The sequence below is a fragment of the Pogona vitticeps genome, chromosome 6 (assembly GCF_051106095.1).
Source record: "Pogona vitticeps strain Pit_001003342236 chromosome 6, PviZW2.1, whole genome shotgun sequence".
Taxonomy (NCBI): Eukaryota; Metazoa; Chordata; class Lepidosauria; order Squamata; family Agamidae; genus Pogona; species Pogona vitticeps.
The window spans coordinates 84903413-84919255 of NC_135788.1; the positions used below are offsets into that span (position 1 = coordinate 84903413).

General features: G+C 39.3%; 1 protein-coding gene across 3 annotated transcripts in view; it reads left to right on the plus strand.

Moving 5' to 3' along the window:
* The window catches only part of MARCHF10 (membrane associated ring-CH-type finger 10), a 63260-nt gene that overhangs the window by 29503 nt on the left and 17914 nt on the right, over positions 1-15843 (plus strand). For 2 of the 3 annotated variants that reach the window (XM_078377743.1, XM_078377742.1), the window contains exons 7-10: positions 1930-2143; positions 4391-4557; positions 11834-11943; positions 15451-15564. In XM_078377743.1, the coding sequence (XP_078233869.1) occupies positions 1930-2143; positions 4391-4557; positions 11834-11943; positions 15451-15564 (605 nt within the window). Of the gene's footprint in view, positions 1-750; positions 2144-4390; positions 4558-11833; positions 11944-15450; positions 15565-15843 lie in introns of all 3 variants that reach the window. The other variant, XM_078377744.1, reaches the window with a different exon arrangement.

Genomic DNA, 15843 nt, shown 5'->3' on the forward strand with positions numbered 1-15843 from the left:
ACATATTTATACAGTACAGCCCCTCCTCCTGATGTCCCGCCTTCCACTCCCCATAGGATGGAACTTTCCCTCCAAACCCATGACAGACAGGTAACATCAGTGCTGTATGTAACATCTCTCTAGCTTTGTGGTCATACCATGTTTTCTGTCTGACCTTCTGAGCTTGCAGGTTTTCTGCTGCCAGCTCTAGATTTCTCCTTAGGTCATTCATCAAGGTGTCTATGTAAGTCACAACGTCTTGTGGGTCATCCTGGGTGATCTGCTCCCAATTTTGTTTGATCAAATCAAGGGGCCCTTTCACCCTTCTCCCAAATAAAAGTTCAAATGGACTGAACCCGGTGCTGGCTTGTGGCACTGATCGATAAGCAAACAAAAGGGATTGCAGCTTCTGGTCCCAATTGTTTGGATTCTCTGCCAAGTAAGCCCTAATCATGCGCATTAGAGTCCCATTGAACTTCTCAGTTAACCCATTACTTTCCGGATGATAAGCAGTGGTTTCCTTGTGCTTAATTCCACAGATTTGCCATAAGCGTTTCATGAGCTTTGATGTGAACGATGCGCCCAAATCTGTGATTATCTCTGAGGCAAATCCCATCCTGGACATATACCCCACCAAAGCATCGGCCACATCAAAGCTCATGATTGGTGATGCTTCTTCCAGCAGTGGGAAAATCACTGCTTTTTAATAGGTGCTTAGGAAGTTGGCAGTAAGCATATACATTCTTAAGGCAAATTTTGTTCTCAATACAGACTCTCAAGATGCCATGGAACAAAAAATTAGCCATGCTCCAAAGGCTAAGAAGAAATCACAAGAAAAAAGAAACCTAAACCAGTCCTCTAAACTAAGCATTGATAGCAAACGCTTAGACAAGAATCTCAAAAAGGGAAGTGTTCTGACAACAGTACATCAGCCCCCAACAAATTCAATGGATTCTACTGTTCAGGTTGCTAATATTCCTTCCATATCAACTGAGTCAAACAATTCAAATCTTCCACCCATTAAAAATACCTCTTTGAGGCCCCAAGAAGATGATTTTTGTGCAATGTTATGCTCGCATGTGGAAGATTCCCCTGGAGAGAATGAAGACACAAAAGATTTTGTCCCCTTAGAAGAAGAGCTTCTGTCTGTTGATTTCAGCAAGCCTCCTCCTCTTGACCAAAATAGCAGGGTTGGTGGAACATCTTCAATACAGTCAGCTCAATATAACTGTGAAATAGGAGTTGGGGGTGATGGAAGAAGGTCTGAACTTCCCCACAGATTGCTACGGCCATATAATGTAACAGGAGATCCAGCTAATGAACAGTCTACAGCAGGGCAAAGAAAGACAAGAGATCAAAGAAAACCTTACATTTTTGAAGAAAACTTTTTGGAAGAGTCTCATAAAAGTGAAGGTGAACATACAGCACTTAGAGTAAAAAGCCCACATGCCGAGAGCAGGCCAGGAAGCACAACAGTTGATGAGGCTGTTAATAATTTAAACTGTACTGAAGACTGGCCAGGGAGCAATGCCTTTGGCAGAGAAAGACAGGGTTTTGAAAGCAATCAGAGATGTTATGCTGGTTCAAGCAGGCCCACAATTCAGAGACCTATGCGTTCTGCATTTAATCTCCCAGCGTCCTTAGTTCAACCTGCAAACAGAACCGAGGCTACAGGCAATGCTGATGTTGCTGCTGCAGCTTCTGGGCAAGTCACAGAACTTAGCGGGAGTCCGAGGTTCATTTCCCGCAGGCAGCTATCCCCTTTAAGAATCAGGGATTCTTTCTCAGCTACTGAAAGTTGTCAGTCTTCATCATCCACTATTAGCACCTTTGAGGATAGTAGCTTGCTTGAGGATAGCATAAGCAACGGTCTAAGCAGTGTTTCACCAAGTACCACGTCTCATGATGAAGACAACTTTCTGAATTCCCATAGCTCCTCTTCCTCCACAGATTCTTCCCACCAGTCTCTTTTCCGGGCAAACTTCACAGCACACCTTCACATGACTGGCCCTCTGCCTGATCAAGTGCCAATTTTCCTGACGGTGTCTGACCTGCGAAATCAGAGCACCTTTGTGAGCAGCACAACTTCCTGCAATTCCCCCAGTGCAAAGGAGATTAATAAGCCTGAGACGGACCCTGAGAAACTAAAAAAATTGCAAGAAAGGTGAGTAGTGGACAAGAGGTAAGAAAACCATCACAAACTGGCCTTTAAAATAAAGGCAAATATTATAGGGAAATATATTAAAGGCATCTTCAGGCAGTCTCAGATTGGTTTGTTGTTCTTGCTATGTCCCATCCCACTTATGGCACCCAACAATTAAATGATCTCCAAAATGTTCTACCATTAACAATCCTGCTCAGCTCTTGCAAACACAAGGTTGCAACTTGACACAGTGGAGTCTCGACCTACGGACTTAATCTGTATTGGAATTGTGTCCGTAGGTCGAAAATGCATTCCCCATAGGAATGCATTGAAAACCCATTAATCCGTTCCAGGCCTTTCTCCCCCACCAGGCAGCTTCTCCGCTGCTGAAACCGCCATCGGGCCAACCCTTTGGGAGAAGCCGGGTGGCGGGGAAGAAAGGCAGGAGCCGATCCGGTCTTTCTCCCCCACGGCAAGGCTTCTCCCAAAGTGCTGCGCCCGATGGAGGTTTCAGCAGCGGAGAAGCCTCGTGGTGGGGGAGAAAGACTAATCGGCTCCTGTCTTTCTTCCCCGCTGCCCAGCTTCTCCCAAAGGGCTGGCCCGATGGTGGTTTCAGCAGCTGCCCAATTACTCACCTTTCTTCATCCTCCAAAACAGCAATAGCCATTGAAATGAAAACAATATAGGCCCATCTGTTTTCTCTTCTATGGTTAATAGCCATTCCAAGTAGTGATTGAGATCTCATTTAGGGCTCTTACAAGAGAAAAGGGTGGGAAATTATATGAAGCTGGAACAGTCAGATTTCCTTATGTGTTTATCTGTAGCTGAACTGTATTTAAATCAGATATTCTGCTTTTGAATTAAAATTTTTACAAGCAAAAAATACGTAGAAGTAAAAGAGCTTCAGGTCTCCAGTGCCAAATCTTTTTTTTTTCCAGATTGCCTATACATATATTTTAAAAAGAGGTATTGTGGGCTTCTGAGATGGATGTTCTCAGGATACCACAGCTCTTAAGGGTGCACAACTGGTTCTTCTGCTTTAAGACTCAACAGGCAACATAGGAAGTCACAACTAGAGTAGGCCCACTGAATCAGCAGGGATTTGGTGAACAGATTTCTCTGTAAGCTCCATTGATTGAATGAGCCTACTGGAGTTGCGACTAACTGTACTAAACAATAGGATTTCATCCACTGCATTCATGAGGACAAAAATTGAAAGGCTAAATAGGAAAGCTTTCAGAATTCTTGGAGCAGCTTTTGGAGTTCATATCAAACTCTCTTAGACTGAGACTGAATTATTACTTAGATCTATGGAATTTTTAAAAACTACATGCTTTTAATGCCTAGAGGCTCTTCTTTGATCCATAATGATGTTTAATCATTGACCATAGACTGCCTTCTGATTTACCATACATACTTTATCTGAACAGCAAAGAAGGAAACAGAAGCATCCTTTATAGAGCTCTTTTCCTTTGAAGACTTGCCAAAATTTGACCATCCTGAAGGCACAGAAAGGTGCTTTGTTTTATTTTTAATCTGGATTTAGTTTGGAGGACCAGAATTAAGATAGTGAAAGTCTGGGGGGTGGTGAGTACATGCATGTCTCATGCGTGCATGTGTGTTTCACCTTCCTTAACTATTTTTTTTAATAATATTGCATCTCCTTGCCATTTTAATATACAAATTGTATATCTATACAGGCAGAATATGGATACTGAGGGCCTCATTATGAATGTGCTTATTTCATTTGAGGTTTGGAAACAAATACAGTTCCCCCCCCCCAACAAAGTAAGTCAGATAGCTAATTGGTTTAGCATCTGGCTGTGGAGCCAGAATTTGGGAATTCGATTCCCCACTATGGCTCCTTGATGGCTAGACTTCATGATTCATAGGGTGCCTTGATATCAGGAAAAGTGGAGACTTTGGAGAGTTTATATACAGTAGGTGGACATGGAAAGAGAGATAAGAAATGTGTACATACAGGCGAAACGACAACTATGTGGAATACTGCTCTGCACTGTCTTAATTAGATTTGAATATAGCAAAAGAATAATATCCTCCACTTTGCCAATTAAATATAAGATTGGTACAATCTGGAATAATGTGCAAGAGAGTAGTAATAGCTCTGCTGTTTTCCCCTACTCTCTGTATTTTAACAGTTTTCAAGTGCTTTTGAAGCCTATCTTTTAAAAGGACTTGAAAACTTTCTTCAGACCATTTACATGTTTTGTAATTTTGGATCCTTCCTAATTCTGACGTTATCTCTAGTCTCCTGGCAGAAGACTCTGAAGAGGAAGGAGATCAATGTCGGATATGTCAGATTGCTGGAGGATCTATAACCAATCCCCTGCTAGAACCATGTGGATGTGGTGGGTCACTTCGATTTGTCCATCAGGAATGTCTTAAAACCTGGTTAAAGGCAAAGATAAAATCAGGTATGTTTGCAGGTTCAGGCAGAGAAGGAATATGAGGATGTATTTCATTTCAGAAATTCTGTCATGATAAAGTACATTGTTGACATCAACAAGAAAACATTTCTAAAATGACTAGATTTTATAGGTGATTTTCTGCTGTTGTCAATAGTGTTCCTTGGCCATTCCCTATTATGATGATATTTCTCAAATTTTATTAGACTTCAGGAATATTTCAAGATTCAATGTGTTATATTCAAGGCATCTTATCAATTTGGATCTGGAAATCCCACAAGATTTTGACTTCATCATTTTCTGACACCTTCTCTACCTGATGTTCTCATGGGCTTTTGGAGGCTGGCAATTTATATTTTTTGGCATAAGGACCAGTGCACTAATTTTGCCTCTCTGTCATGTCTAATTTTGTAATCTTTTTGTGCAGTCTTCACAGATGATATGTGACACAGTTTCCTCTTTTTCTTGGCAGAGTCAACATTTGCTGTTAGCACTAATTCCTTGAATCTTAGCTTTCTTCACATTGGTTCGGAGTGCTTTTTCTTATGTAGCAAAAATTAAACCTTCAATTTCTTTCTTAATGGTCCCCAGTTTTAGTCATGCTCATGTTGAATTATTGTTATGCCTTTCATTGTTATTGTTATTATTATTCAAGAATACCAGACACAGTCAATCAAAATTATAAAAACATTAACTAGTATTATATAACATACAAGTTTTAACCAAAAACCTAAGTATCTGTTAAATATACAGATACGCTTAATGTATGTTGTTCCTAATGTTGCTGTTTGTTTGTTTTTTAGCTCTGATGGTGTTATTTCTGAGATCTGCAACTGCTTGTAATACTGTGTGAAATGTCTTGATATTGTTCCCAAAGCCCCAATGACTATGGGGACCACTGAAGTGTGTTTCATCCACAAGTGAGATGTTTCGATTGCCAGGGCTCTGTATTTTGTTAGTTTTTTCAGTTCTTTATTTTCAACTCTGCCATCCCCCAGAATTGCAATGTCAATTATCCAGATATTTATTTGTTTTACTGTGTCTGGTGTGTTATGTTCAAGGTGTCTATCAGTTTGGATCTGGAAATCCCACAAGATCTTGACTTCTTCATTTTCTGACACCTTTTTTGAGTAATGACCAGTGCAGTAACGTTGTCACTCTATCATGTCTAATGTTGTAATCTGTTTGTGTAATCTTTGGACATTCGCAGATGAGGTGTGACACAGTTTTCTCTTTTTCTTGGCAGAGTTGACATTTGCTGTTTGTACTAATTCTTTGGATCTTATCTTTCTTCATGTTGGATTGGAGTGCTTGTTCTTGTGCAGCAAAAATCAAGCCTTCGGTTTCTTTCTTATGGGTTCCCTGTTTTATCTACCCCATGTTGAATTATGATCATGTTTTCGATCAATATTTCTCAGGTATAGTCCACGTAGTGGTTCATTTTTCCAGCTGTTTAATTTATTTCAAATTGTTTTTCTTACATTGAGCCTTTGTCTCTGTTGTTTTCAAAATATTCTCCACTTTCACCACCTTAAATGATTTTTCTCTGCTTGTACTGATATAATAATTCAGGCTTCTTTTTTCCTCCTCTGCTACCTGCTATATTTGCAGTAATCCATGGCCTCCAATTTTTCATGATAAATGTAACCTGTCCACATCACTTTTTGGATGTAGTATTTGATGCATGTTCATTAGTTTCCATGTTTTCTGATCTGAATCTACTAATTTGTTTTGAGTTCAGTCTGTTATTCCAGCTGGGTATCTAATTACTGGAATTGCCCATGTGTTTATGGCTTTGGTTGTATTTTCACCATTTAATTTTGATGTTAAGTTTTTCCCCAGTCTTTTGATAGATTCCCTTTCTGTCAGTTCCTTAACTTTTGTGTGCACAATGTTATCTGCTTCTAGTATTCTAAGATATTTATAATTTTCATCATTTGATAGTGATTTTATAATACTACCATTTTTTTACTCTATTCCATCTAGTTTTCGGATCTTGCCATGGTGTATAGACAGAGCTACACATTTGTCAATTCCAAATTTCATTTGGATATCTTTACTAAATATTTGCACTGTGTTTAGCAGTGATTCTATCTCCATTAAAATTTTGGCATATAGTTTTAGGTCATCCATATATAAGAGCTGATTGATTTTTTCAGTTTGTTGTGAAATGTGGTAGCCCAATCCAGTTTTATTTAAGATTATTGACATGGGGATTAGTGAGATGTTAATCAGCAGTGATGGCAATGAATCCCCTTGAAATATTCCTCTTTTGATGCTAACTTTTGCAATTTCTTCCCCATGGGCCATTAAGACAGTTTTCCATTTTTCTATGTTTTTCTTGAGGAACTTCTGAATGTTTTTACTAATCCCAAAAATGTTTAGGCAGGTGTTAATTCGGCTGTGTAGCAATGAGTCAAATACCTTTAATAGTCTATCTAGGCCATGTTAAGGTTTGTTTTCCATCTTTTTGCATTCTTCAGTATCATTTTATCAATAAGCAGCTGATATTTCATACCTCTTGACTTTTTAAAGTTCTCTTTCTGTTCAATTGGGTAAAGGGAATTTTCAGTTTATTAATCATATATTGGTCTTGCCAGTACTACTGTGAGGAGCTTGAACGTTGTAGGCAGGCATGTAATTGGTTGATAATTATTGGGTTCATTGCCCTTTTGATGATCTTTTATTATCAGAAATGTGTAGCCTGTTGTCATCCAATCTTCAGTTGTAGAATTTTGGAATAAGTCATTAAATTTCACTGCTGTATGTTGATGGAGACTTGTTAAATGCTCTAACCAAAATCCATGCAGCTCATCTTGACCAGGTGCACTCCAATTATTTTCACAGCCTTTACTTTCCTCTTAACCATGTCAGTTGTTATTCCAATATCATCCATTTGTTTTCCTTGAGTTTCTTTACAAATTTCGTTAATCCATGAGCCGACTTTGTTATGGCCTTCTTGTTGAGCTTTTCCACATTTCTTTCCAAAATTTTAGAGCATCATGTTAACATGGGCCTAATTTCTTTTGCTCTGCGCTTTCTCTTAGTGATGTATAGAACAATAGTTAGTTATTTCAAAATTGCATGTTTTCTCTACATTGTTTCAAGCATCTGTGATAGCTTTCAATTTTCTTTGCTGTAGCTGTTACACACTTTTAATTCTTCCATGGTTTCAACTATTTTCCTTTCTAGGTCATATATTTTGTATAGTCTTGCTTTTACTTCTTCATTTTTAAGTTTTGAATCTTTCAAGTGTTTTAAGTTACTAATGTCTGCACAGAATTTTTTTTCCCCCAGCCAAATTTTCAATTTTAGAATGCCATGAGTTTTCCAAGTTTTTTGCAACTTGTAACCAAGGTCCATTGTTATTATGGTAGCTATGCTATACATGACATGATTTGTTTCCCTTAGTGTGTTTGTTGGGATTGTTCTGATGACTACATTTGCATCACTCAGTACTGTAGATCTTTTACTGGTTTACTTTGTAACTGGCGCAAATTGGGATCCTTTGCCTTTCTGTGTTCTGGCTAATATGGTTTACTATTTTTTCTCTCAACGGTGTTTGTCATTCTGTCAACTCATAATTTCTGGGTTGTTCCATAAGTTGTTCATCTACTGATATGTTTTCTTCCAATACTGTGTCTACCTCTACCCTCCTTTTTTCCTCCATACTATGGTAATTGTTCTGTGTTGATATTTCTTTTACCACCTTTTCTAGTTCTTGCATTTCCATTTCTGAAAACACTGTACTAATGATGAATCTTCTCTGGTCCATTAATCATTGCTCAGTTATGTCACTACTTGGATGTTTCCTTTTCTAAATTTCCATCATTCTTTTTTAAAAACTACGGGCTGTTGGGTTTGCCTCATAATAACATTTCATAATTTCTCAATTTTCAATGAGAGTCCAAGTTTTGCATTTATGTCGTTCCATTAGCTTTGCAGCAGCCTGTCCTGCTTCCTCAACAGGGCTTGCTGAGCTTTGTAGCCCATTTGTCACCAGATGCCATGGGGCTATAGCATCTGACGTGGTCCTTGTTGACCCAGGTGATGACCGATCCAGTATGGATTTCTGTTTATTTCCTCTCCTCATAATTGAGGGTTGGTGGACACCATTGGTTTCTCAATAAGGCCTGTGTCCATGGAGGGGATGGTGATGACTTACAAATTAACTTAATTTGTTCTGTTATTGGTCATTGGGAGGTAAAGATAGGCTTTGTTTTGCGAGCCTGATTATTCTGCCCAAACAGCTAAAGGAATATAATGTACATCCAGCTTCTAGTGAAACATTTAAGATTGTCTAGTTTGGTCCTCAAATTCTTCTTTTCAAGAAAGAAGATATGTGTTTCTCTTATGAGATACTTCTTGTAACGGCCTCCTTTCACCTCACAAAGGAAGGTCGCTACGTCACCACACTTCTACACTTCAGGTAGTCTGCCACCAACCATTCCCTGAATTGAGTCACACAGACAGGAATGGATTTAGAAATAAAAAGAACTAAATGTTTATTGATTGGTACACACGGATTGGTAAAACACAAATATCATGTAATCAGGTAAAGAAAGGCTCAAGCTTATACAGACTCTCCACACGTGTTCACACAGAACACAACTCCTGCTCTCCTCACACATCAAACTCTCACTCTCTATATATACAACACAGCTCCTCCCCCTGATATCCCGCCCTCCGACCACCATTGGATGACATCTTTCCCTCCAACCCTTGAGGGACAGGTGACATCAGAGCTGACTGTAACACTTCTTTTAAGGTGCAGTGCTTGACTGTGGTAAGAATGGAAGAGCAACACCAAGGCTTAGTCTCTGATGTAGAAACACAGTAGTGATGATTGGCTGCTCCAGATCTCCCCTTTTAAGTGAAAGCTTCATTGGAACAATTCTGCATGTTGACATAGCGCTGATCTGAATGAGATTCTAGGGGGAAAGGTGTGTGTGTCAGTGTTTCATGTTAAAAGAAAAAATGTAAAAAAACTTGAAACACTTTGTCTAATTCAGTCAGTCAATGAAAATGTATTAATCAATCAGTCAGTAATATAAAGCAAGAAACAGGCTGATGGAAAATATATGATATGCAATATCAGAAACATTTTGAATTGCCAGACATATATTAGTAACAATGTTTAATAATTTGGCTGCTAATAAAGCCACATTAATGTTTCTCTTGTCAAATTTTAAAGAGAACAGAAATTAATCAAGTCTATCAAAAAGTGTCTTAAGTGAAACAGAGAGTGTTCAGATATGTAATATTTATCACCCGATTGATTGCCAGGGTTAATCCGGCTGAATCTGATGTCCCCTTCCTTCCTCAACACTCCATTTGTGTCGTTTCTGAAGAGGATGGCTGTCCCAGACTAAAGTGTGCCATTCTTTGGTCAAAGATATATGATAGCTGCATTTGTCTGCTAGAACCTCCAAACAAGCAAATATGTTTCTACAAAAATCTATAAATATATACAAATTGTGGTAAAGTAGTTTGTGTGCAAGAGATAAAACCCACCTTTAAAGCTGCCTTTTATATTCATAGATGGCACACCTCACCAGAAAAAGAAAAGATCACCACAGATAATCTCAAATGGGTACCATTGTAATTTAGGTTTGTGTACACAAATGAAAGAACAAACTAAATGAGACAACTCTAACATATTCTAACCAGAATTGTATTGGTTGGTGATTCATGTCTGTATAAAGGAACCTGTGTAAATCTTTTCTGGGTGTGCATGATCTTGGCATGAATACAGTCAAAATCTTGTTAAAGAGCAGCAAACTGCCACCATGCCTAACGTGATTTCCATTATTCAAGTGTAAATTATCAGTTGGATTGTGTCGTCTGTCAATACTCTGAACCTTTGGATTTCTTCTAAAGTTTGTACAGTATGTGTGCAAACTCATCATCAAATTGTAAATGTTAATATCAATATGGCTTCTTCCCCCTTCAGCTCTTAAACTAGTAATATACAAGCATACCCCTTTTGTTTTAGGTGGAAGTGGCCTATGTTATCTTGATCTCTTGGTATACTGTTCTCCAACATCTGCAGTTTTCTGGTGATTCATTCCAATCCTCTGCAGTACAAGGCATTCTGTTTGCTTTCTGTGCCAGTAATATACCTTCCTCTCTGTGGCAGCCTGTTACACATTCACCTTGTTAATGTTCGCATACTGAGGCATAGTTAAAAATTCATATGCTCTTCAGATGCCTCACAAGCTCTAGCAGTCTTGAAGGTTTTGTCTAGAGTTAATCTTCCATCAGTATTTTTTTTATTGTGGTGCCTTTGAAATAGATTCTACAAGAATCTTATCTTTAAGGATATCATCCCCATCTGCAGAAGGCACAATCTTGCATTAATAATTGAACTTGAATTACCTTTTTTTATCTTTATAGATGCATTTTTCCTTGGGCTAATGTAATCTTCAGATGATTCAAATATGTCTGTTTGGCTCTTTCCTGTTTACTCCTGCGAACTGTTTACTAGAGACACATGCTCTGCAGTGAACCCCATTGTATTACAATAGGACTTCTTGGGGGAGCTGTATATCACTTCTCTGACATGGAAGGAGCTGGGTTTCCTGTAATATTTCCAGTCTCAAAATCCATGGGAGGCAGGCACAGTTCTTGCACTGGTCTGTGGGGAAAGTATCCCACTTTGAGACAATGTGTTATTTGTTGAATTTAAACTATAGGCTGAGATTATGGCAAGCCTCTCTCGGGCTTCTGAGGTTTCTTCAAGTACCATTCATGTACAGTATGTTTAGGTTACCTCTCCAGCTATAAATAAGTAAATTCTGCACTAAATACTGTATTCCATGGTGTGATTATAGACACCAGTATCACACATCAACCGCATCAAATGAAACTTTTCAACCTATGGGAAATCTGTGCAAAATATTGTTGTTATGTGCTGTCAAGATGCTTCTAACTTATGGCGACCCTACGAATGAGTGATCTGCAAAATGTCCTGTCCTCATTAGCCCTGCTCAGCTCTTGTAAACTCAAGCTTGTGGCTTCCTTTAGGTAGTCAGTCCATCTTATATTTGGTCCTCCTCTTTTCCTGTTGCTTTCCCCTTTTCCCTGCATTATTTTCTTTTCCAGAGAATCCTTCTTTCTCATGAACTAACCAAAGTAGGACAGCCTCAGTTTCAACATTTTTACCTTCAGAGATAAATTGACTTCATTTGATATAGGACCTATTTGCATGCATCCCTGGAGGAAAGGTGTAAAGATATAAATGTAGGTAACAAATAAGTAAATAATTTTTCTTTACATTCCTCAGGTGCCGAGCTTGGTGCAGTGAAAACATGTGAACTATGTAAACAGAGCCTTACTGTAGATCTGGATGATTTTAATGTGAATGACTATTATAGGAATCATCAGCAGTCACGGGTAAGAAACAACAGGCACCTTGGTTAGTTTTCCTTTAATCGTTTCGCAGACAGGATGGCTAACTTGCATTGTACTGTATTCCACAGTAAACCTTTCAGCTTGCTTGAAAACCAGAAACTTCAAAAAAGAGATAAGCTTTATGTAGTTTTCATATTTAAACTATAATAGACTTCCCAACTCTGTTCTTTTTCTATAACTTGGATGTTGTTTTCTATAACTTGAACAAAGAAACTCATAGTTAAATGTAGAAATACAGAAGCAATGATCTGCATAGTTCATTAGACAAAGATGACACTGCAAAAACAGGCTGAATCTGGCCCTGCCCTTGTTTTGTCAGGGATTTCAGCATTTTTTTCCAATTAAGGACAAACCATAGTAAGATCTTGTAACCTGCATCCTTGAACCCTGCCAGGGTAGGATTTTTGGAAAGCTGCTCCTCATACTGGAACAGAGAAAAAAGAGTGGATTGAGTGGTAGAATTACTGGAGGAAATTGGTGAAAACAAACCAACAGGCATAACGTCACTAAGTGTAAACTTGTGGTATACCCACTGTTTATTGTTGGCTGGAATATTTTGCAATATATAAAAAAGGCAATTCATAACAGTCTGAGAAGGCAACACAGGAGGCTCATGTTTAAGAAACAGTATGGAGTCTTGGCTGGACTATCACAAAAAACATATAACAGAGCTGGAAAGTTTATTTTTAGAAGTCCCACACCAAAATTTCTGCACTCAGATCAGCATCAGCAGCCTTACCTGTGTCCCCACCTATAAGGCCAATTAGAGTGGTGTGCATGAGAATTGGGAACTAATCTGTAATGGCCCATCCCCTCTGAAAATCTATTCCAGCTGATGTCTAGCAGATAGTATCAATACTACTAACATTTAGAAGGATCCAGACAGATTTGAACATTGGGCCCTACCCAGTAAGATGCAGTTCAATGACAGGAAAAGTAAGGTCCTGCACTTAGACAGGAGAAACCAGATGCACAGGTACAGGATAGGTGGTACCTGGCTTGACAGTAGTACCTGTGAGAGGGATTTAGGTGTCCTGGTGGACCACCACGTAAGATGAGTCAACAATGTGCTGCGGCTGCCAAGAAAGCCAACACAGTCCTAGGCTGCATTAACAGAGGGGCATCATCATGGGAAGTGATAGTGCCACTCTGTACCATGCTGGCGAGGCCACACTTTGAGTGCTGTGTCCAGTTCTGGTAATCTCAATCCAAAAAAAGATCTTGAGGCCCTGGAAGAGGTGCAGAGAAGAGCAACAAAGATGATAAGGGAACTGGAGGCTAAATCCAATGAAGAACGACTAAAAGAACTAAGTATGTTTAGCTTAACAAAGAGAAGACTGAGGGAAGATATGATAGCAGTCTTCCAATATCTGAAGGGTTGCCACAGGGAAGAGGGCATTGATTTATTCTCCATTGCACCTGAGGGTAGGGCAAGAGCCAATGGGTGGAAATTCGTCAGAGGGAGATCCAACTGGATCCACTGGAAATAAGGAGGGATTTCATGACACTGAGAACCATTAAGCAGTGGAACAGTTTGCCTCCTGATGTTGTGGGTGCCCCATTGCTGGAGGTTAAGAAAAGATTGGACAGCCATCTGTCCAGGATGGTATGAGGTCCAGGATAGTATGAGGTCTCCTGCCTTGAGCAGGGGGTTGGACTAGAACAGTGTTCCCCAACCTTGGGCCTCTAGATGTTCTTGGACTACAACTCCCAGAAGCCTTCACCACCACCTCTGTTGGCCAGGATTTCTGGGAGTTGAAGTCCAAGAACATCTGGAGGCCCAAGGTTGGGGACCACAGGACTAGAAGACCTCCAAGGTCCCTTCCAACCCTATAATGATTCTATGATTCTATGAATACAGTCCTTCAGGTAACATCTATAAATGCAGCTGTTTAGCTTAGCATGTAACTTAAAGGTTAATTTAGATAAAACACTCAGCTCACATTTAGAAGTGGGGGTCCCCTAAGTGGTAAATTACATTTTTTTTCATAGCACATGCTTTCCTCATCCCCATATGTTGCCAGTTACTGTAAGTTGTTTACCCCCCCCCATGATTTAGCAGTGTGTGTGGAATAAACATGGGGTTCATTAGCAATCAAATTCACTGCCGTCTATCCTCCTGGATCCTGCACTTGAAAAAATAAATTTCTGGGAGATTGCGTGTATGCCCCTCCCCCGGTGCCTTCTGTACGGGGAAGAAGGTTGAACTGATAGCTAGTCTTTGTGTTAACCTACGTCTTCCTCATTCAGGAAAGAGAGGCTGATTTAGAGCAGAAGTATTCCTGCGCCCTTGAGTGATGCAATGTGAGTTTTTCCCTCAGATAGGTCCACATACCAGATGTGAGCCCAGGTGTGAGAGACTCTCACTTGTAAAACAGCATTGGGAGAAACTTTCATGCTGATCACTCTGTTCCCTGACTGAGTGTGTGAAACTGTCCACCCTAAAGATTGTGTGTGCAACTCTGGAGTGATCCTAGATCTGGCACTGAATTTTGGCTGAGCTTTTGTCAGCTCCAGCAGATTACAGTTGCACCCCTTCCTGGATGCGAAGTCTCTGATAATGTTGGTTCAGATGCTGGTTCTCTCACAGATCTACTGTAATGCTCTCTATGTGGGGGCTTCCCTTGAATTTGACCCAGAAACTACAGCAGGTGTGGAATGCAGCTGATCAAGGCAGTAATGATTGATTTCTGGAGTGAGGAAATTTGATTATATATCTGCAGTCCTGGCTTGCCTGCATTGGCTACCTGTTGTGCCCTGGGCCAGGTTCAAGGTGTTAGTTTTAACATACAAAGCCCTTAATGGTTTAGGACCTTGCTACCTGTTGGAGCATCTCTCTTAGAGAAATGTTGGCCATTTCATTCAATCTTTCTTGGCCTCATTACTGCAGGTGGCCAGACCAAAGGAGGTAGTGGCCCCCACACTTTAGAATGGGTTCCCACTAGAGATCCATTAGGCCCGCTTCCTCCAGAGTTTTAAAAGGCAGCTTAAAAATACACTATTTAGGGAAGCCTTTAAGGATATTCTTGCCCTCCATAAACACACCTTTCAGCCCTGGGCCACCTGAAGGTTGTTGCCTTCCTTTTGTCTTTTTGAGTTTGTTTACTTGGTTTGTATTATCAGTTTGGTTTTTTTTTTAATTCATTATGTGCGAGGTATGGTGGGAGGGGGTTAGGCTTTATACAATATTGTAATGACCGCCCAGAATGGTGGCCTCACTAAGCCTGCCAGCCAGCCAGCCTGAAAAAATAAATAAATAAATAAATAAATAAATAAATAAATAAATAAATAAATAAATAAATAAATAAATAAATAAATAAATAAATAAATCTTTTCTTTCTTTCTTTCTTTCTTTCTTTCTTTCTTTCTTTCTTTCTTTCTTTCTTTCTTTCTTTCTTTCTTTCTTTCTTTCTTTCTTTCTTTCTTTCTTTCTTTCTTTCTTTCTTTCTTTCTTTCTTTCTTTCATCCTTCCTTCCTTCCTTCCTGTAGGCCCAGGATGAACTGATGAACTCAGGCCTCTACCTTGTGCTGCTGCTTCACTTATATGAACAAAGATTTGCAGAACTCATGAGATTAAACTACCACCAAGCTTCCAGAGATCGGGTGAGATGAGAATATACAATTCTTTCTGTTGTTTACATAGTAAATTTTATAGACGGGAAGTTAGTACATCCATATTCTATTAATGATTGCTTTGATAAATGTGTAAAATGATAGTTGATAACGCTCATCTTCAGACATGTGAGGACATAACCCAGAAAGCCAATTTGACTGCTTGACAAAAGGGTATTGCTTTTGCTTTTGTCACCTTCTATTGACATAAGAAATAATAAAAAAAATAAAAAAATGATTACAATGTGGCAATATCCCAACATATCATAA